At 38.6% G+C, this 23,630-nt stretch overlaps 1 protein-coding gene and 1 long non-coding RNA gene across 4 annotated transcripts in view; one reads left to right on the forward strand and one right to left on the reverse strand.

Moving 5' to 3' along the window:
- LOC144586703 (uncharacterized) overlaps positions 1-21,788 on the forward strand; it is a 48,789-nt gene extending 27,001 nt beyond the window's left edge. Inside the window, exon 2 of the long non-coding RNA XR_013541693.1 lies at positions 21,588-21,788. This is a non-coding gene — a long non-coding RNA (uncharacterized LOC144586703). The remainder of the gene's footprint in view (positions 1-21,587) is intronic.
- The window catches only part of CACNA1D (calcium voltage-gated channel subunit alpha1 D), a 293,778-nt gene that overhangs the window by 23,031 nt on the left and 247,117 nt on the right, over positions 1-23,630 (reverse strand). For all 3 annotated transcript variants that reach the window (XM_078385334.1, XM_072989635.2, XM_078385335.1), the window contains one exon: positions 286-399. In XM_078385334.1, the coding sequence (XP_078241460.1) occupies positions 286-399 (114 nt within the window). The remainder of the gene's footprint in view (positions 1-285; positions 400-23,630) is intronic.

Raw genomic sequence — 23,630 nt, forward strand, 5'->3', positions numbered from 1 at the left:
GGGTTGAAAAGGAAGTCTCTTCCCTGGTAGTAGTACGTCATGCACAAACCCTGGTTGGTTACAAGATGAGGTTCTTTGTCCAATGTAGAAGAATGCCTAAAACTGGAAACTTCAAGAATAGACATCTGTGGCAAGTCTAAATTCTGATTCAAGAGTCAGCCTATAGTATAAGTAAAACAGGCTTGCCCACTTCCAAAAACCTTATATTGAGGGGAAAAAGTTTCTTATGTGATTTTTATAAGTTTCATAATGTGGAGCCAACCAATCTGTCATATAGCCATTTACTTTATATACTTCCTCTTCCTCATGGTGGTTTTGCTCAGGTTCATCTTCTTGCAAATCACAGGATATAGCTCGCCGAATTTCAGGTCCAATATCATGAAGCGTCCTTAGTCCAGCCTAAATGAGTGGAATATATTCATAATTCATTAGGAATAACTCATTTTTCTCTTTTACATTCATCATAGTTAAAGGACTGATGTTAAGAGTACTTTTTGTATTCTTTCACTAGCACTATATTTGCATTTTGATGTCTTCTGATGTACATTTTACATGTCTGTTTTACTGACTTAGCTTTGTTGCCTTCCAAATTGCTGCCATATTAATCCAACTCATGTGGAATCTCCTGCCCAGGTGATTCTGCTTCCTGATGTAGTCACTGTGTGCAAGTGTGTAAGGACCCCCTCAGGGCCCAAGCACTGCTGTGTGGTTTCTAAACACACTAGGACACCAAACAGTATGAAATGAAGCCTTTACAGTATATCAGGAATGTTTAGGAAGCTACTAGGAAGGCAGCATCAGAACACTAATAGAACAAAGGAATGTACAGTAATATTGCAGACCAGTATCAAACCAGGGTTCACGTTTAAAGCTATAAATAATCAGTTTTTTTCAGTGGTTTTGTTGTTGTGGTTTTAATATTGGTTAAGAAACATGATCCAATGCACAATTACATTTATTTGCCATTCAAATAAATGTTGCGCCTCAAAGGAGCAAGTTCCTGTACCTAACCTGTTCAAGAAAAAGACCAGACAGATTTTACAGAATCATTACAAATCTGTTTCTGGCCCCTGCTTAACAAGGTTGGGTGAGGAAACCTCTGTAACAAGATTAAGAGTAATAGCAGCAGCCAATTATGGAAGATTAATGTGAGTGCAATGTTTGATTTTTATGCTACAAAAAGAGATCAAACAAACCATACTCCAATCATGCCACTCCAACACCAAAAGGTCAACTCCTGCAGTCTTAACTACCTTTTCATTTGGTTTTCTGTCCTTAACAAAAATAAAGCTTTAACCTTCACTTCATATACAGTTGTGCCTCGCTTTACGATTGCCCCGCATTACAACAAAATCACATTACGACAATCTTTTTGCGATCGCAATTGCAACCGCAAAACGATGGTCTAAATGGGTTTTTTTCACTTTGCGATGATCGGTTCCCTGCCTTGGGAACCAATTCTTCGCAAAACAACGATTTTAAAACAGCTGATTGGCGGTTTCAAAATGGCCGCTGGGTAAACAAAATGGCTCCCCGCTGTTTCCTGGGAAGGATTCCTCGCAAGACAGGCAGCGAAAATGGCTGCCCCATGGAGGATCTTCACTGTACGGTGAGTTTTGACCCATTGGAACGCATTGAAGGGGTTTCAATGCATTTCAATGGGTTTTTTATTCCACTTTACGATGTTTTCACTTAAAGGCGATTTTCCTGGAACGGATTATCACCGTTAAGCAAGGCACCACTGTATATGGAATAAAACCTTTATAGCCATCTATTGCCAGGATGTTTATGAAATTGACACTATGAAAGTTCATTACCAGTGCAAATAATACACTTATCATTTTTCATATTTTCTTTCATTCTCATCCCTCCACCACAACCATGTACACTGTGTCCAACACTGAAGACATTCAAGAGAAATCTGGACAACCACCTGGGAGATATCCTTTGATTTGTATTCCTGCTTTGAGCATGAGATTGGCCTCGATGGCCTTATAGGCCTCTTCCAACTTCATGATACTATGATTCTGTGATAAACTTTTAATTTAAATATTGTACTTCATATGCTTGAGGAAGTGGATTGTAAACTCTGAAGTCTGAACTCTGAAAGAAGTCTGTTTTTAAAAGCACCACAAGAGTTTGGTTCTTCTCTTTTTATATACATGCTGAAATAGAGCTACCTCTAGAAATTTTCTCTCATCAGTATGATTCAATTACAGGGGAAGGTAGGCATAAGTGATCTAATAATACCTTTACTTTTATATTAAAACATAACATCCATTCTTTCATTTAAGAAATATGAATATGGCTAGTACCATGGGATCCTGTACATTTCCCATGAGGTAAGCCTGTGATACCAGATGTTATATACTTTGAACACACTTAGGTTAAGGACCTCAGTGCTAGCACAAGAAACATTTAAAACCAGTTTGTACACTAGCTGGTAGCAAAGGTTATAGAGCTGTTGTATTTTTTGAATGGATGGACACATTAGAATATCAGGTTATTATTACAAAATTAATGATTTTAGATTAGGTTAACATCAAGGGTGGTTCACGCACCAGGATGGGGGGTTGAGGGAGACACATTGCTGTCCCAGTCCAAAGTCACCTTCAGTTAGCAAACACTTGCCATAGTTTTTTCCCATCCCACCATCTTCATATCCCCACCACAGTGCAATTTTAGAAAATGAACCAGCTATGGCATCCACCATGCAACACCACTTGCAGAACCTTTTGCTAAAAACACCTCACATGGTTACTTTAACGCCAGAACTGCCTGTGCGATGGCTCACTGCGGATGCAAGTTTTGCCAGTATTGGATAGTATATTTTAGTAACAGTACAGTCCATGTGTACCATCCGCTATGTAATAACTGTATCACCTGCACGAAGTCTGGTATTTTATCAGCAATCTGGGAACATGGTCAGAAAGAAGGTGGAGGGAAAAGTAAATTCATCTGATCTACTTGAGTTTTTTTTTAATTGAATCATAAAAATGTGGTGAATGTCACTATAAAAAGACAAGTGTAATAAACCATCTCTGAACTGTTCCCACTTTCCATCCTTCACAAAAGCAGATGTGTTCCTGGCATAGAAGCCCACCATATCTCTCCTCTCCTCCAAAAGCACAACAGTTCCGACATTAAACTGAGCTGAGATAAATGCTTTCTGCATTTCAGAATCAGTATGTTAGCTAGACAGATTGCTGGCACAAACATCTTATATCCAGAACACTTGCATTTTGTGAAGAGACTTATGGCTCAATCACACCTGGCAAAGGAATCCCAGTTATAACAATTTGGCCATTTTAAAAATCATTTCATACATTTCTTAGCACATGACCCATGGGCAAGAGAGACTCGTTTTCCCAGCCAGTGGTTTATTTCAGTTTATCTTCCCATCACTGAGTGGGTGGTTTAAAATTGTACTGTTAATGTATTGTGTGTATGTTCCTATCAATTCTGTTCTTATCCTCAGTCATTGGGGAAGGCAGCTGCCATGATTGTCGTGTGGCTGTGCTGCAATAAATTTTTTTAATAAATCTTTTTCATGGCTGATATATTGATATATCGATTAACCGAGGTCTATGGCTTTACAGGGACAATCTTGTCATGGACTGACTTCTGTGTGCCGTTTGTCTTGTTTACTGCTTGATGCCTCAGCCTACTGTCTGCCAAGAGGCACAACTGTATAGGCGGGGGCTAGGACCATGGTAGGCAATGCATTACTTCCAGAGTTTCAGGCACCACACAGATCCAATGTTCCCTGATGGGAATCCCTTTCTGCCATATTGATGTATCAGTTATGATTTAAAAAATAAAAATAAAAAAGTAGGGGCAGCACTACCCCAGGAAACATCAGAGAACATAAATTGATTCAAAGGTGTATCCGGCAATAATGTTTCAAATAGGAAGGAATGAATAGATATTGTAAAAATGAATAGAATGTTCCAGCTGTCAAGATAAATGTATTGTTACAACAGGCGTATAACTGGGATTCTTTTGGCACGTGTGATTAGCTCCTTAAATTACATTGTAAAACTACATCCCAGATTTTTTGTTTAGTAACAGTTTTGGCTCTTGAGTATGCAATCGGTAATGAACTGTTGAGTGCAGAGCAATAGGCATGTAATTTCTCAATTACCCACCTATCTTTGTAAGCTGCTCTGCACCTCACACAGCCGACAACTTTTAGAGGATTCATTTTGAGCTTATGGCATAACAGTAAAGGATTGAACTGAAACCTAGGGAAGCGATCTTTCAGACACACTCTGTGTGATGAGAAAGTATGATCTGGGATTTTGTGATATACAGTTGACTTGATTTTGAACTTGCACACCAAATACATAATCAACAATAATATTACATTGCAAAACAAGAGGCAAGAAGAGCAGAGTAATAAAGAAACCTGTGAAGAAGGAGTAGGTCCTGAATTAGAAAATTTATCACTGAAGGCCTTTCACGATAAATTTATGACAGCCAGCCGAAATGTCCAACTGTATCAGCATGCCAATGTCTTGTGTGGGACACAACCTGATGTGACACTATGCCCTTAAGCTGACATGGTACTATACAGAGGTACTCACATAATTTCTAGTTAGTATACAACCAGTGGAATTGTCAATCAGCATAAATTTATAACCTGGCACCTGGTTTTATTTCAGGAAGTTAATGGTAGAAAGTATGGTCACCTAATATATGATAGCATATTTTTAGCTGTCTCAGGCTCTAGCTAGCAGTACAGAAAACCTGGCAAGGAATCATCCTCATGTTCAGAAGGAACACATATCTTCAAACAAAATAAAAAAGAATCATGAAAGGAGTGTTCTGCAGAAGAATCCTTCATTTTCAGTGAAAGTCTGACTCAGAAGGCTATACAGGGATCAGTGAATATCACAGTGACTTTTTTATGTCCTCACCACTCCACCCAAGAGCCACAAAGCACCCTGAAATTCGGAGGTCATACTCAGGTCACATCCCTTCTCTCATAGAAATTTACTCAAACCTAGAGATACTTTTAAGAGAATGTGATCTGGATGCTGCCATCAAATAAAATAAAATGGGCAACTATCAAGCTGTGAAGCTCCAAAGTGGGAGAGAGAGCCCCTCTGAGAGCTCCAAGCATTTTGCATTGAGAGGCCCCCTCACTGTTTTGGAAGAGGAGTACACAGCACTCAAAAGGGATGCACCATTCCCTTTTTCTTGGGACTGTGTAGCTTGCCCAAGGCTACACAGGCTGGGTCTCCTACAAAGCACAAAGATGAACTGAACTCCCAGTCTCTGGCTCCATAGCCAGATACCCAACTTATTGAGCCTTCCTGCCAGCCATAAATATTTCAAAAGCAACATAATACAGTGGTGCCTCGCATAACGATTTTAATTGGTTCCAAAAAAAACGTTATGTGAAACATGGTTATGCGAAACACCATTTTCCATAGGAATGCATTGGAAACCGGTTAATCCGTTCCAATAGGCACGGATTGCCGTCCTTAAGCGAAAAAACCCATAGGAAACATCGTTAAACGATACAATGTTTCCTCCATTGGAATGTATTGTAGCTGACTCAATACATTTCAATGGCTTTGCGAAGTCAATTTTTGCAAAATTAAGTGTGTCATAAAAGGGTCAAAAATGGGTTTAAATGCTTGGATTAGCTTCTGCGCCCTCTAAAACGGATGCAAAAGTTAATTTGGCTTTGATCTGACTTTTCGTTAATTAATGGTGAATTTTTTCCCCCCAACTTTTGACAGCTGTCAAAATCTGACAGCTCCATTATTTCCTATGGGGGAAGAAAAAATTCACAAAAAATTAATGAAGACTCAGCAACTGTTCTAAATTCTTGGGTTCGTTAGAGGACCCCCTAAGTTGTGTGCAAACCTGATTTGGCTTTGATCTGAACTTTCGTTAATTTTTTGTAAATTGTTTTCTCCCCCATAGGAAAGCATGGAGCTGTCAGATTTTGACAGGTCCATTGGTTCCTATGGGCCAAAAAAAAAAAAATTCACAAAAAATTAATGAAAAGTCAGATCAAAGCCAAATCAGGTTTGCACATGACTTAAGGGGTCCTCTAACGAATCCAAGCATTTAGAACCGTTTTGGACCCTTCTAAGACACTTTTTTAATTGAAAAAAAAAACATCGTTAAGTGAAGCAGGGGACCTAAAATCGCATTCGTTATGCGAAGCATGGTCCCAAACTTCGCTAAGCGAAAATCGCCCATAGGAAACATTGTTATACGGTGCATATTATTTTCTAAAAAAACACATCGTTATGCGAATTCATCGCTAAATGAGGCAATCGTTAAGTGAGGCACCACTGTATATATTTCTTTTAAAGATGACTTCTGTTTTCTAACGACTCTGGGAGGGTATATCAAGGCAATTACAGAGGTATTAAGGCAGTTACAGAGGTATTGTGACAGGATTATTTCAAGTCTTATGCCCTTTATATCTTATCAATCACATTCAGCAAGGGGACAGTATCATGTGCTTTTGTGCAGTCGCATGCATTTTTCTCAATATTTTCAATACGTACTGCAAAATGAGAATTGGTCACCAGAAACAATAAACAACAAACATTCTAGGGCACTGGGAAGGAAAATGCAAAGTGTTTATGATACATGGTATAAGGAATTGGTTTTCCAGAGGTGGTAAGCTATAAAAATGACAGCAACCTGCCTATCTAAAGGTAATGAGTACAGAAATGAATTTCTTTTAAAATACAGCATTCCAAATTCTCTATTGGAATGATGTAATGTAAGTGAAGATAGAAGAATCTATCTAACTTGAACCAGTTGTGGTGTTCCTATTATACCATGTTATAATAATTACATTGAGTTTCATACTTTCAACAAAGCTTGTTTTCTTATAACTTAGATAAGGAGAAGTAGCAACAACTTTCCTTGCCTATTACTTTTGATTCATTGGAATCATAAGGACCCTCGGTATGTTGGTGTTTACACAGCTGGGCTGTTCTTGGGATGAATTCCAACAGAGGTGAAAAGCAACACTAGTTAATTAGTGGAGTTTAACTATGCTTACTAGAAAAGCCTATAAAACCCTAGGCATCGTCCCAGTGTTTGAGAGTATTCCTCTGAATCTGAAGAAACAGTAGCTGAAAATTACACATTTCTTTGCTCCTAAAGAGGTTAGGGAGGAGGAGGTGGATCCAGTATATACCTCTAATTTCAAACTAGATTGGACTTTGGACCTTAAAGGCTCTACACAAGACTATAAGAACTTCTGTTTCACCCAATCTAGCATCGGAGCTGTGTTTAGCTGAAAATAACATAACACATGCTTCTGATGATCCCCCTGCTAAGGCAACAAAGCAGAATGAGTGGAAGTCCAAACCTCAGCCAGACACTCTTCAATGGAAGTAGATGAGAATGACCCTGCCATCCAAAGAATAATAACTGATGAAAGGGATAACTTACAGACTGAGGCTCCTTCTCCACTGTTAAAAAAACAACGCTAATTCTAAAGACACTTGGTTTGAGGAGTTTTTTTTCAAAAACAGCTCACTGAACTAGCTTGCTGCAACTGAGTAGAGGAGTCATCCTCAAATTAACAGTCATCATTTGAACAACCAGAGGAGTTGGATTACAATGCAGCCATACTGCATGGCTGTCTGCTTACAGTGTATAAAGAGCTAGTATCTGTTAAAAGTTATCTTACTGAAAGCAACAACCTGATGACCACGACAGCTGAGAATTATATGAACAGCCTGAGGAAATCAAGGCCAAAATGCCCTAGAGTGCAAGATGACCCCCACAAAAAGGTCAAGCATTCAAAAGTCAAAGTGGTGACTTACTGAAAGCAACAAAATGGCTGCAAATGTAAGTAATAAAACTCTAATGAAATGCCCGAAGGCCAGAATATAAAAAATATTAGTAAGAAGTACTCGCCTTCTAGAGGCTGACTTAAGAGAGGGTGGGAGAGTCTGTTTAAGCAGTTGGCCAACAAAACATCTAATAATATAGCAAGCCATAAAACAAAAAGAAGAAAACAAAAGTGCTGATTAAAACAAAGAAAAAGAAGAGTATTCAAAAGAACTTGATTAGCCTGTGATTGACTCTAGTAACCGAGGGGCAGCTTAGGACAATAAAAGGACGAATGATAGCTAGGGGATCTATTGAAAGAGAGATGCAGGATCCATGGGAAGAAGTCCACTGCACTAAATTGAGAGCAGGAGGGCAGGAGGCAGACCCAGCAGTGCTCAAAGCTGTTGATCATAATACAAAATCCATGAGGGACACAAGAAAAAATAATAAGCATTTGGGTTGGAATTTGGTTATGATTCCACAAAAGCTGATTTTCTTAAATCTCCTGATACCAGCAGTATATTAGACTGATCACAAATGTAAAACCCATTCTGTTAAGTTTGCAAATGATGTAGTACCAGGTATACTGTCTTTTAAGGATGTTGTTGTTGTTGAATATCTTTACAACGACGAATTTAATGCTCATGCTATAGTTACTCTTAGAAATAGAAACTTAGCTAAAGTCTTATACAACTACAAGGAAGCATTTTGTAAACATGGCTCAGGCATTGTAAGATACTTTGAAAATCAGTCTTCCCTCACTCCTCTACTAGGACCTTCTCTAGGTATGCTTATGGGGAAAGCTCCCATTATTGCCCATGACGTGGTAAACTTGAACGATCTGAATGAGACACAAGGGGTTTCCTCATATAGTATCCAATTAGAACCTCAGAGTAAGGATGATAAGGATACTGCAATTGTACATGATTACCAGGATGCCCAGTTATTTCCTTTTGAAAAATGGACAGTGTTAAATTCAGAGGAGAAAGCTTTATTAAATTCATACTGGTCCTTGCCACCTCCTGCACAAAAAGAGATACTAGAGAGGTTAGATTGATTAAATAAATGTTTAGAGAAAAAAACCCTGTGAAGCCATGAAAGACTCTCAATCAGGTGGCATTTCTGATAAACTGCAGTTGGCAGATAAAAGTGAAAAGGACAACCAGACTGTCAACTAGATATTGACTTAAGGGAAGTAGACTCTATGGATAAAAAGAAGGGTGGGAGATCCCAGGTTATAATAGCAGAGATTCACACCCCTTTTAAATATACTGACTCTACCAGAGATTGGGACAAAATGAGATACTTGGAAGAAAATGAGCTGGGAAGGAACAAATAAAACAAAAAACCCTGAAACAGAAACCATTTTTCCAGTAAAGTCTAACGTTTGCAGTCTAAGTCCTTCTAAAGAACAACTAATTTGCCGAGACTGTGAAGGTACTATTTCCCCAATTCAGATAGATAGGTTAGTATGAGTAATCTAACCAGCTGGCATTGTAAGAGACTCAGAAAACATACCGTGCTGAACCTGACGAGCTGTCAAGTCCTGTTTCCACATATGCTCCCTCGCACTTACATAGTCCTGTTAAACTGGTATCCTGGAACATAGCTGGTTGGAAAGCCTCCTTGCATGAGGAGGGCTCCCCAGGTTTGATATCTGAATATGATGTAATTATACTGCAGGAAACCTGGCTTACTGAAAAAGATAGGATTGTACTTCCAGGATGCCTTTTATGGCAGGAACCAGCCCGGAAAGTGAAATTAAATGAAAGAAAATCAAGAAGTTTGTTAACAGCAGTTAAAGAAGATTTAGGGTGGGAGGGCGGACTGGTGACAGAAATTGCTATTCCACAGAACTGTCTAATAATTAAGTTATGTACCCCAAGTTTACTTATAATTCTAATTGATATATACATTCCACCTGCAAACTCTCAGTATTTTAATGCTGAAATCTGGACTCAAATGGAACAAATTCTGGATGAGCTAATCATAATTTTTCCAAATGCTTTATTTAGCCGCCTAGAGTGGTCTGGTAGTCCAGATAGGCGGGGTATGCATGCATGCATGCATGCATGCATGTATGTATGTATGTATGTATGTATGTATGTATGTATGTATGCATAAATAAATAAATAAATAAATAAATAAATAAATAAATAAATAAATAAATAAATAAATAAATAAATAAATCTTCTAAGGCTGACTTTAATGCTCAAATCGAATCTTCACCCCCCCCAAATTTGTAGCCCTTAGGGGTCTACAGGAGAAATTGTTAGATGTCTTCTGCTGGGCCTTTAGTGATAACAAAACAAATCAATCAGGGCAGAAATTTCTGAGTACAGTGGTGCCTCGCATAGCGAGGTTAATCGGTTCCGGATTAACCTTCGCTATGCTGAAGCATCATTGAACGGGGCAGGGATTTCCATTGGAACGCATTAAACATGGTTTAATGCGTTCCAAATGGGCCAAATACTCACCGTTCAGCGAAGCTTCTTAATGGCCGGCAGCCATTTTCGCGCCCTCGCCTCACTTAACGAGGGCGCGAAAACGCTGCGCGCGGCCATTTTGGGCCATTTCCGGGCTTCCGGCGGCCATTTTGGCCGCCGAACAGCTGATCGTCGGGCTTCGTTTTGCGAAGATCGGTAAGCAAAATGCTTACCGGTCTTCGCAAAGCGAATTTTCCCCGATTAGAAAAACGTTAAGCGATCGCATTAGCGATCCGAAAAAACGGATCGCTATGCGATTTCGTCGTTATGCGGTGCGCTCGTTAAGCGAGGCACCACTGTATATCACTTGCATTTGGCTTTGAAATACTTGGACCAAATGAGAGTAGATCACTTTGCCCATAGATATACATACTTTACTAAAAATATAGGTAGCACTATCGACTTCCTTTATGTGTTGAGTCACAAAAGCCACATTTTCTCTGGCATTTCATGAATTACCAGAGAGTATAGTGATCATCAAACAATTACCACCCAAATAATCTTGGACTCTGATCTAAGAAAAGTAACCCAAGCAGATAGGCAGGCAGTAGAACAACCAGACATTGTCAGAGAAAAAAGGGTTAAATGGCATCAAATTGACATGTCAAAACTGCACCTCTTCTACAACTCTATGTATAGTTACACACTCTGTAGTTTGATATGTTCCCCTGATGCTAAAGTTACTTCTGTCCTGGATGATTACCAGACCATTTGCTCCCAAATCAAACCACTCTTATTTTCCTTCTCTACAACAAAGAGCCATAAGAATGTAACCATGGTTTGACAAGGAATGTTATATGTTGAGGTCATGTCTGAGAAATCAAATGAGAAAAATCCACAATTCTCCTGATAGTACTGCATATAACACCATGCAACTGATTTTAAAAAATCTATCTACGTTGCTAATTGCTGGGCAGATCTTGAATTGGAGGCTGTTAATAAAAATTCAGCTAAATTCTGGCAGCTAGTTTCCAGAAAGTTAGGTGAAGTTTGCTACAACAGTGAGACTCCACTACCAGCCTCTACATGTGAAGCCTTCTATTCACAGACACATAGAGAGCAGCTCAAGATGGAGAACCCAATGATTGTGGAAAAAATTCTTGGAATATAAATGATTGCCCCAAATGGCCCCCAGTTACAATGCAGGAAATTAAAGTTATTATACAATCAATAAAGAATAACAAAGCTCCTGGAGAAGACATTTTGCCCCCAGAACTTTTTAAGGAAAGAATAGATAGGTGGCCAGCCTTGCTAGCTGGCTTGTTTACTCATATAAATAACACAGGATATATGCCTAAAGGATGGAGATCAAGCATAGTTATCCCATTGTACAAAAAAGGCAATTGTAAAGACCCAAAAATTATCAGCCGATAAGCCTAATAGATATCACAGCTAAAATCTATGCAGAATTGATCCTGTAGAAATTAGAAAAATGGGCTGATAAAAACTCCATCTTAGCGGAAGAACAGGCAGGTTTCAGACAAGGGAGGAGAACTATTGACAACTGCTTTACATTATTACATTTGATGTTAAAATACTCCTCCAAAGGCAAACAGCTTTATACGGCCTTTGTGAATCTAAGTTTGGCCTTCGACTCCATTAATAGATCTATAGTTTCTATGGAGGAAACTTCTAAAGACCAACATAGATAGGAGACTTTTACACCTTATAATGGGTCTTTATACGAACATGAACCTGCAAGTCAGAACAGGAGTCATTCAGGCTTTAACTAATAAGATCCCCACTTTTAAAGGAGTGTGCCAGGGTTGTATTTTGGCTCATTTTTAATTTTTATATTAATGAAATAGTTCCATTTATGTTCAATGTGGAATTCCATATGCCAAAAATATTAGTTATATCTGGAAATGTGCTCCTCTACACAGATGATATGATTTTAATGTCTACAAGACCAGTTGGACTGTGTAGGCAATTGAAAAAGTTCAGCAAATATCGTCAGCTTAACGATTTAGTTATAAATAACAGTAAATCAAACGTTGTTGTCTTTGGTAAGAAAAGGAAACAACATAAGTGATTCATAGAGGCAAAATAAATAGAACAGACTGGAATTAAGAAAATTGAAAAAGTTCAGAAAAATTTGTAAGGGGAATCTTGGGAATGCCAAGAAGTTCACCCGCTTATGCCATTAGAACAGAACTTGGTTTGGTAGCTGTATCTGATCTATGTCTTCTTAGCATTTTTAACTGTTTGATTAAGCTATGCCAGATATGTGATGACAGGTTACCCAAGATGTGTTTAATTGAACAAATGTCTAACCTCACAATAAAACCCTGGTTTGCCGATTTTTCTCAAATGCTTTCTAACCAGGGTTTGAGTGTTGAGGCCATTAGTCTAAGGAATTCTAACAGCAAAAATGCATTCAAACAAAGAGTGTTTGACATTAAAGCTCAGATATGGTGGCCTTATCTTCAGTGCAATCTATGAAATGGCTAGCGAAGTCTAAAACCATTTTTCAGGTAGAAAAATACATGCTCTTTCCAATGAAAAAAGATCTTTGTATGGCGTTTATCTGTCTCCACTTTGAGCTAATGGAGACAAGGATGTTACAAGGCCGATATCAGGGCATTCCCACACAGGATAGACTGTATATTTGTGGGACAGCAAAAGTTGAAGATCTGGCACATTGTTTATTACATTGTCAATTATATGCTAACATCAGAAAACCCTACTTAACACCCTATTTGGAGAGTTCGGGGGCTGGGGCTGATGAGAGTAATTTGACCTATTTACTGCAAGGGGTTAACCCCCATTTAACTCATAAAGTGGCAATTTTTGTTATAAAAGCAGCAATCCTGAGGAAACAAGAAGTCGGTAAGGGGTCTCTTTAGTTGAGGTATGCCACTAAAAAGGTTTACTACTTAGGTATAACCACTAAGAGGTTACCTGTAGTGTCAACAGAGTTTGTTTTAAATAGTTCTTTTAAAGGTAATTTTTATGTGCATTTATACTTATTTATTATCATTTTATACATTTATTTATATTTATATGCTTTGCTATGTGATATTGAAACAGTCTGTTGACTTATTCAATAAAAACATATGTATATGTATTATACCATGTTATGTGCCAACACTGGTAATCAGTTTATTCCTAGGCTCAAGGCACTCATTATAAATGGCCTTCAAAATCTGAACTTCCTTTCATATCTCATATATTTATAAACTTTAGAAACCACTCCACATCAGAGATCTGACAAATTAGAATACAGCCAATACAGTAGTCCTGCAACAGATGCTCTCCAAGTGGACCTCAGACTTATGTAGGATTGCCTGAGCAAATGATATTCAGATGACCACAGTGATTGACAAGGTTGTTAAGGAACAAGGAGTGTCCTTAGCAATACTAGACTTAAGTTCTTTAGGCTTTTCTACTCTAGTATCATTACCCTCAGCTGGGCCTTGTAGCAAAAAGGCAGCCAATACAGAGTTTCAACAGAGGTGTTTGTTAGATGCCAACATAGAGCAACACCTAAGAACATCCAGGTAGTCATATTCTACTCTATGTTCCTGTCCATGCCCTGAGATCATCTGAGACCCTCCCATATTGACATCTGACATATAGCAAGGAAGTCAATAAATACATGAACAATCTCTAGCTCCAGGACAAATAAGCACAAGCACTCTGAGACTGCAGTCCTGTGCACACTTATCTAGAAGTAAGGTATACTGGATGTAGTGCGCCTTAGGTCTGTGGAAACATGCAGAGGATTGCTCTTTGAACACTTTATACTGTATGTGCAATACATTTATACTTATGCCCAGTTGGCTCACTGGCATTTATAACTCTGGGTCAAGCCAGACAACATGTTTATCATGTTTTTATTTTTACAGAGGATTTATTGCCAGATAAAGATATCTCTTTATCATAACAGTAATTTTCCTCTCCTAGGCATCTTGATTTTAGTATGCATCCATTAGTCACCCGAAGGTAAGCACAAGCTTAATTTGTATGACATATTGCTGAGGTATGTTGGTCTTAAGAAATTCCACTGTGGGGAGGATAAGAAGTTTATCATAGAGAATACCCTTAATTTCCAGAACTCACAGTCCTTTATGCTTAATATTCTTTCTTGGTTATACTGTAGGATAGGAAAACATTGTTACTATATGGCAATGAACTTTGTGCCAGGGAGTAAAAAACCTGCCAAATTTCTATCTGGATCATATACACCATAATTAAACAAATAAAATTGCCCTAAATTAATTACATATGATATCCACAAGATAAAATGTATTATTTCCTTATATTTTAAAAAAAGGTAATTGTTAACACTCTTTAGCTATTTTATTGGCAAACAATTGCTTTGAGCTTTATTTTAAATCTAAATTCTTTAACATGCTGTGATACTAAATTAGTAATCATCAGTAAAGAAGCTATTAATTTGGATGATTTTCAGTGCCAGCTCTGTCTTCCATAAGTATTAGTCAGGACAACAGGTACAGTGTGATAAAGAATGAGCAGCCACAAGATAATAAAGTATTCCCAAAATACTTGTATTGTAAGCTTTTCAGTTCCGTAGTTCTCATCCTATGCAGATAAGTAAATTGAAAGCTGTGTACCCCACAAGACCAGTTTTTTGGGGATAAAAAATAAGCCAGGAAAAGTGTCTGGGACCCTTTGAGCTCTGCTTCCGTTTTATGCGTGACAGAGTATATATTTAAAATTGCTTGCATTATGTTGAGTGTGACTATAATTGTCCTTTTATTGGTACTGTATTTTGGGTCTAAATGTCATATGGCAAATTGTAACCAGCAGCCTTTGATACTGTTATCATTTTGGGTAGGGGGTAAGGAAGGTCAAGAATCAAGGGAGGCCAGGATTCCTACATCATTACTGTATTTGGAGGGTGTGTGTGGAATTATGATCCATAGAAAGCAGTTTGTAATAACGATCGATAAGAGAAGAAACCCAAGGGATTCTGTACGTGATTTCTGAGTGACTAAATAAGTCTGAACTGAGGCCCTTTGATTTATGATGCTTTCATCTTAACAGGGTGGCCATAATGACTTAATCAGATCAAATCTGTTTCTTCAATAGGTTGTTTCATAGCCCACAAGATTGTAACTTCAAATGTACATAATAATTCATTGCATCTGTGCTTTTGGAGGCATAACAGCACTTAGCATTTTCCAAGACGGGATGAATAATTGATACACCCACACTGAATGCTACAGAACATCTTAAAACACATATAACAGCCTTCTCTTTAAAAGATAAAAATAAAAATGTGAAATGGATACTCATATCTGTTTTTAAAATTCAGCAGTCATCTAATATCTAGGAAACCTTCATCAGATAAAGCAAGTCACACAATTACCAAATGCCACAGCTGTCAAACTACTGAGAAGTAATCATCACACATCTGTACAATAATCAATAATTAGAAAGACACAATATTTTTTATCAGAATACTCTAAATTTGGCTCTGGAAATAAGATAGCATAAACAGAAATCAACATACTTGCTCTTCCTTCACTTTGTAGATTAAACATACAGAGTTCAGAAAGTAATACGTATCGAAGTGTCAACAAAAGCCACTGCACACATACAAATGCCTTATAGTCAAATGCACAATGTAGAGCTTTTCCCTATCGATGTTAAGATAGATATTTGTCCTCTATCTTAACTTATGTTTAAATACTATTCAGTTCAGCTCTAAGTGAAATTAAATACTAAAGCAATTCTAGTCTGTGAATAAAAATGAAATATACCCTGTTCTGTTTCTTTGAGGCAGTAGGTTTTATTCCTGAAACAATAATGGACATTAAAAGGGACCTAAAAATCCCATTTCAACTCTAGAGTCATAAATTTAATTCAAATGTATCAATTCATTTACAGCAGGTAATGCGTGCAACATATAGTTCCTGTTATTAGTAAATATTTCTGCTTTACACTGTTCCTTATGAAGTTGCCTACCAACAAAAAATAAATTGCAAATGGCAAGCCTAAAAAAGCAGCACAAAACGTTAAGAGCTTAACAATACAAGAGCAAATATTCTTCATGAAAATCTCAACTGTTGCTGCTGTCTTCCTGCATCCACGTACCTGCACTTGGTTTATAGAAAAGTAAATGAAGCAAATATTATTTTGATAATTTTACATTATCAGTAATCAGCACTCAACAAATAAGTTGGATAAGAAAGACACCAGCAAATGTGAATCACACAACAAGGACAACATGAAAACAAGTGGCACCTACACTGTAGCAGTGAACATAAGAAACGTAGTAGTCAAGCCTGGAGTTTTCAGAGCTGTTTGTCTTCACGGAGCCCATCTTGTTTCAGCTCCCTGAAGCGGTGTTCCCTTCCCTGTTACAAAGGGCTCTGTTCTCTATTGTAAAATCCAGGCTCTGTTCAGCCGAGCTTGAGCGTGAGCCCAATATGAGCATGGCAGGCCAATGAGGTCGAGGCAGAGGGACGTCCCAGCCCTGTTGCATTTGATGACCACTGAGAATCTCTTCTAAATTTACATTACTACTGTTCTGTTAGCTAACTGCAGGTTGACGAGTTTTCACCAAAATAAGTGTCCCTTGTTAAGCTATTCTGTATTTTGGAGATTACAAAGAAAGGCATTGCTCCTGTACCCCCCAACCCCAACCCCATTCAGAGCTATCACCGAAATCATACAGGTATAGAAAATCGATATGTATTCTCTCCAGGGGAAATGTAATGAATGAGCAACCTCACTCTATGCTAAGCATTAGACATTAATAATTAAAGTCACTCATGCTCTGATAAACACTTATTTTACAAATGCTGTTACAAGTGCTGGGAATCAATTTAAATCTCCATTACTGCTGCCATTCACTTGCACCCATGCTTTTATAGTATTAAGTGATGGTGTTGCTTTCTAAATATGACTGAGTGGGGAAAAATAGAAAATGGTAAAAGTTCTATGTTTATTTAGGGAAAACAATTTCTAAGGCTGCAGATTTTGTACGGCCATATAGACTTTGCTACTCAAATGACAGAATCACAGCTCCTGATACTTTTCTGTATACATGTGGTTCATCTTGTAGACGTTGTTATATCCTAGAGAATCATGCTGGCATCAGCTCAGTTCCTCAGTTAAGAGCAACTGAGAGGCCAGTTACTGTGGATCTGTTTCACATGGGTTTGGCTCATTCCCATTATTATCACAAATACGTAGGTCATTTGTTTTTCTGGTCAGATGAAAGGGCTCATGTTGTGCCCTGCAAACTTTAGCAAAATGATTCCCCCTGTACACTTGTTGTTGGTCTTCTCCCAAAGCAGCAATTGTTGAAGCCTGTGGAGCTGCTCCAATCTCTTGCAGGGATTGTCCTAAACTTTCACTTTTGTAGAAGGCTGTCCTATATACTTGCTTCTTTTTTCCCTTTGTTGTTGGATGCTGAAGATGTTGGGCCCTAGATGCCCAATTCTTTTCAGTGCTTTCCCTTTGGGGCATTTTGGTACTCTGCCCCCCACCCCATTTACCACCAAAGAGCCCTAGGCCAGAAGAATGATCCCACTTGGGTTTCCAAAGAAAAACAAACTAAGATTTACATGTCTTCTTAAAGAAATGTGTATTTTGCATCACACTCACTCTGCAATGAAGACTTAAAAGGATCTTTAGAACCCTACGCAACCAAGAAGGAAGGTAGGAAGCCGGATTTTTAAAATTCCTCCTAGCCAATGAAACAGGAATACTGTACTGTGCTCCTACCAACACTTCCACCACCAGCAGCAAAATACAAGTTAATGAAAATTTTCCTGAGTTCAAGTCACCTACCAGTCAAGATTCTGAGCATGATCAAAGTTCTTATTGCAGAGGGCATAGAAGAACCAATTAAATTTTTTTAAGCTGCCTTCCCATCTCCTTTCTTTCTGCTGGTGATTTTTGGAATGGAGAAGCATGACAGAAATTGATGACTGAGAGGGCTATTTTTCTATGCTTTTACTTGTATTCATTGTATTGTAATTTTATCCTCACTGCACTTTATGACTTTTAATTTTTGCCCCTATGTATTGATGTTGTTATTTGCTGTTTTGTTACTTTGTTGTTTTATCTTTCTTGTTGTAAATGGCCCAGAGTGGCCTTGGCTGCCAGATGGGTGGTATATCAATCAATCAATCAATCAATCAATCAATCAATCAATCAATCAATCAATCAATCAATCAATCAATCAATCAATCAATCAATCAATCAATCAATCAATCAATCAATCAATCAATCAATCAATCAATCAATCAAATAAAATATTGCTGAAATGTACTGGGGTCAACTAAACTCAGCCAAACCAAAATCTTGAGAGGGAGGGGATAAATTCATAACAACCTCAGGTCTCCCTTGCCTGGGGCTCTAGTTTCCAAACTCATTTTTTAAAAACGTGTCTCCATTTGTTAAGCTTCAAATCATATACAGTACCACCAAGTTACTACCTTTATATAACATCCATTATTCTTTTAAAATACTATTCTCGGTATACCTTATGTATTTCTTCTTATGCCATTTTTTTTTTAAAAAAAAATAGGGTTGAAATTAGGGCTGCCACCTCTCAGGTGGTGACCGAGAGTCTTAAGCAATTGCTATGCAAGAGGGGAGAAAAATAGCAGAATGATTATTGTTCCTTATAATGTGGTTTTAAAGCCTGGGCACCCATCCAGCTGGCACCAGAGCCCTTTTGTTCAGACCGCAGATGGCTGTATGTGAGTTGTAACTGTGCCACACTGCTACCCCTAAAAGCCATAAAGCAAGACGATTGTGAAGAAAGCAAGTTGATACATGCACTTGAGCCACTGTGTCATCCAGAGCCAAGTGGGGAAGACATAAATCCAACTACCAGCAGCAAGGGCCTGGAAGAAATGGCACATGAGCTGGCAGCAAGCCTTCCACAAGCCTGTCACATAGACAAACTCCCCATGTGACATATATGTACTGTAGCTAATGGGATTGGCAGCAAATGCTGTAAAAATGTTGGACAGATTTCACTGCCTACCTGGCTTCTCTCTCTCTCTCTCTCTCTCTCTCTCTCACTCACTCACTTTCTCACACACATACACACACACACACACACACACACACACAGAGAGAGAGAGAGAGAGAGAGAGAGAGAGCACCATTTCCCTCTTGACTATGGATTGCTATGGCTCCCTCCTAAACTTTGCCCACCCCATCGCTATGACACAGTGGCAAGAGCAAACCCACAGTCTCAGGATTTGGACCTGAAATGACAGGTCAATCTACACCCATGCTTTCCACTCATGTAAAGGTTGTGAGAGGTCAGAACAACTATTTTCTGGAACATTACTTTTCCATTTAATATATTTTCTTTGGTTTCTTTAGAGATGTTGTTGTTCATGAATAGCTGTGGGGGAAAAGGGGTCTCACACAATGGACAAAATCCAGTAGTAAGTCACAATTAGAGTAGGAACATCCAATCAATGAAACTTACATAAGTTGTTGACTCATCAACTCCACACTGATTCAACAGGTCTACTTTAGTTGCGACTCACTGCTAGATGGTTTCCCCAGCCTCAATGTTATTCCACTGACAACCTAATTTGAATGTCTGCAGCCTTTTTTCACTTGCCATCTTTGTGACTAAGGCAATATCTTCCGGTTCCAGTCATTTATATTCCCTTCCCTCACTCTCCTTTTGGCTTTGTTTGCTGTTTTGTCAAATGAAGAGTTCTGGAGAACTTGAAAGTGTGCTCAGAATTCTGAGAACTTTAGAGTTGATGAAACAAAGATAAAATTTCAATATGTACGAGTTATTGTTACCTACTTTCCAAGAAAATCAACACACACAGTTGCTCTTGAGAGGGAAGGGATTAATGGTTGTGGGGATATTTTCAAAAGTGCAAGTTTGTTAGAGGCACCATGCCACTTCCCTATCGAAAAATTCATGATAAAGTGGAAGACACCAATAGTCTAATTTTTCTCCTATGCCTCTTTTTTATATTATTTTCTGTAAAATCAGTTGCAGAAGTCAAACAGGCTATTAAATCAGGAAGGATGTGATGAAACCAAATGAATCAACTAATCAAACATGCCAAGCTCCTCATAATTGTATGTTATCTTTTGCATTTAAACTGCTTGTTTATTCACTGAACACAACCCAGAAAATGCTACATTGCCTGATAAGCACACAAATGTCATGAACAAGTTGATACTGTATAATGAAGAATACCAGTAGTAACTAAACAGCATGATTTTAGTTTATCTAGAAATGATAAACTTTCTAAAGGTAGATAAAGATGCTGATAGTCTGTTAAGTGTATCAAGCCTAAAGTTCAAATGGCTTTATAGATTGAGAGCTGTACTTTGAATGGACTGAATAAAACAAAAGGAAGGAGATTCTTGGAACAGAGAACATTCAGATCTCTTAGAACATTTATCTAGAAGCAAGAGAAAGAGCAGTACAAATAAAGGTGATTAAATTTGGTTCCAAAGGCCTTGGAGATTCTGTACCGTGGCACAGGGCATCCCACTCACATTAACATATCTTATAGGTGAAAATGCAGGACTGCCATATTTACCAACTGGCTGAGTTCTGCTTGGGTTCTAGGAATCTTTAGAACCTCTTGAGACCATCAGGTAGTTCTATTTCCAGGCTTTCATTAAAGAAAATGAATGCCTAGCCCTTATATAATTGGAGACAATCAGATAAAAATTGCAGTCACTATTTTGGCCACTTGCTTTATGAGAAAGCTTTTCAGCATGATTAGCCAACTCATAAATATATGAATTAAAGACTTATCCTCTCTGAATCGAAAGGTCAATGTTACAATCTGGCTCTTTCTATCTCGCAAAGAGCTGAAATCTTTTTGCAATCGTTGGAAAGCAATGAGGAACAAATGCTAGCTGAGTACAGTGGACCCTCGACTTACAGACGGCTTGACTTACAGACTTTTCGAGTTACAGACTTCTCTGGCTGCAAAATTTAGGTTCGACTTGCAGCCAGAGAATCGACCTACAGATCAGAAAAAAACCGAAATAGAAAAAAACCCACTGGTTACAGGATTAATCGGTTTCAATGCACTGTAGGTCAATGGAGACCTACAGACTTTTCGACCTGCAGCCACCGTTCCAATACGGATTAATTCCGTAAGTAGAGGGGTGACTGTAATTACAGAAAGTGAAATCCAGAAAAATATTTTTTCCTCAAACTCTGCTATTACACTTCTTGCTCCTTTGGCAGGGAACTGAAATCCATGACCCTTGGGGTCCCTTCCACCTCTACAGATCTATCTGGTACTGCTGGCCTTCCAGAAACATCAAATTCCCTTTTATCTTCCATAGGCTCCTGTGAGCTTAGCTAGGAGTTTAGCTACTAGCTGGTACCCCAAAGAAAGGAGGAGCTGCGAAAAATGAAAGGACAGAAGGAATAGGAAAGGGGGCATTTTTATACTGTAAGTATTATCGTTATTGCTAAACTTACAAAGCTTAAGGTTGCTGTGAAATTTTAAATTCCTATAAAGAGATTTCAAACAAAAATAAAAACCATACTCTCATTTTTGAAGAACCGATTTTATGTATACCTGTCCCTGGGTGTATGCTTTTTGAAAACTCACTCAGGTATGTACCTTGCAAAGTTAGAAGGGTCTTATATCACTAACTGTGCATCTCACTGTCATGAGCTGTCAGATCACTTCCAACTTATAGCAATCCTGTGACATAAGGGCCTGTCGAGACAGGTATACAGATTTCTGCTTGGATCGCTGTTGGTACGTTTTGGTGTGAACCAAATTACAGTGTCCACACACTTAGATTGATCCATCCTGCCCCTTTAAGAGCTGTCCTGCTCCTTTTTGACACAAAGATAGGACATCAAGTGTGTTCTGATATGATTCAGCATGTTCCTAATTATCCCATTATGTAGCCTGTGTGAGATGGCTAGTTTGCACCCAAATGGAGCTTTTCAGCTGTTAACTGACAACCCTGTGATGTATTAGGAGGGGTGTGACTTTGAAAGGGGGCACAGAGAAACCCCTTCCTCTGTTGCCATCTTCTTTTTAATGGTTCCCTAACTGCAATTTTGATATCATGCTAGATTGATGCATTGCTCTTTCAATATGCCATTTATGAAAAAGAAAGTCACTGTGGCCCCCTGAGGGATGGCTGGTGGGAAAAGGTGGGGAAGGGGGTTATGGTGACTCCACAGGCTCTCTCCCCACAAGGCAGCATGGCCCCAGCAGAGCCCCGGATGAAGAGAAAGAGGGGGGAAAGGGGGTACCTCCCTTCCATCTCCCCATCATTCTCCCCTCATGCCACCACTATTCCCTGCTGCAGTTGCTTCTTCCTCTCTATTTGGGAGTAAACTGGGTGAACTTACACATAGGTAAACTTACTCACAAGTAAACTTGCAACCCAAAGACCTACGTAGACCCTTCTCATGGGTGAATAACTGTACCATAAGCCTTTTCCAAAAAAACATATTGATACAATTTTAACAAATACAAAGAAAAAAAAAACCACTAAAAAATTTAAAACCTCTAATTAAAAAAACCTACATTCACGATGCATCCCGCTACTGAGATGTATACCCTTTACCCTTGTGGAGCCCCTTCCTTTTCCAAAATTGTATAGATTCTTGAGTTAAACTTTGTCCCTTCCTCTTTACTAATACAAAATCGATAAATTCTCCCCTTATGTCTACAAACACATCTCTGCCAATGACCTACATGTGATGTCACACTCTCATCTACACTTTATCATGTTCTAATGATCATGCTTCCTATCTAACTTTATGTCTAGCTACTAACAATAGGTAAAGGTAAAGGTTCCCCTTGACAATTTTTGTCCAGTCGTGTTTGACTCTAGAGGGCGGTGCTCATCCCCGTTTCCAAGCCATAGAGCCAGCGTTTGTCCGAAGACAATCTTTCCGTGGTCACATGGCCAGTGTGATTTAGACACGGAACGCTGTTTACCTTCCCACCGAGATGGTACCTATTTACCTACTCGCATTTGCATGCTTTCGAACCGCTAGATTGGCGGGAGCTGGGACAAGCGACAGGAGCTCAGTCCGTCGTGTGGATTCGATCTTACAACTGCTGGTCTTCTGACCCTGCAGCACAGGCTTCTGCGGTTTAGCCCACAGCACCACCACGTCCCTACTACTAACAATAGCTATATATATAATATATAATAATGTTTTTTTTAACATAACTCCCCTACTAAAACTATTAGCTCATTTAACTGCCATTTATCTTGTAACCCTCTGGCCTACTTAAAGTTTAATTCATCTCAGTACTGCAATTTAACTATCCTTAGCTAGCTTTATGAACTCCAACCTATATACTTTAATGCTCCCTTTATCCAACATATTTTCTCTTCCTTATGTAA

The sequence above is a fragment of the Pogona vitticeps genome, chromosome 2, assembly GCF_051106095.1.
Source record: "Pogona vitticeps strain Pit_001003342236 chromosome 2, PviZW2.1, whole genome shotgun sequence".
Taxonomy (NCBI): Eukaryota; Metazoa; Chordata; class Lepidosauria; order Squamata; family Agamidae; genus Pogona; species Pogona vitticeps.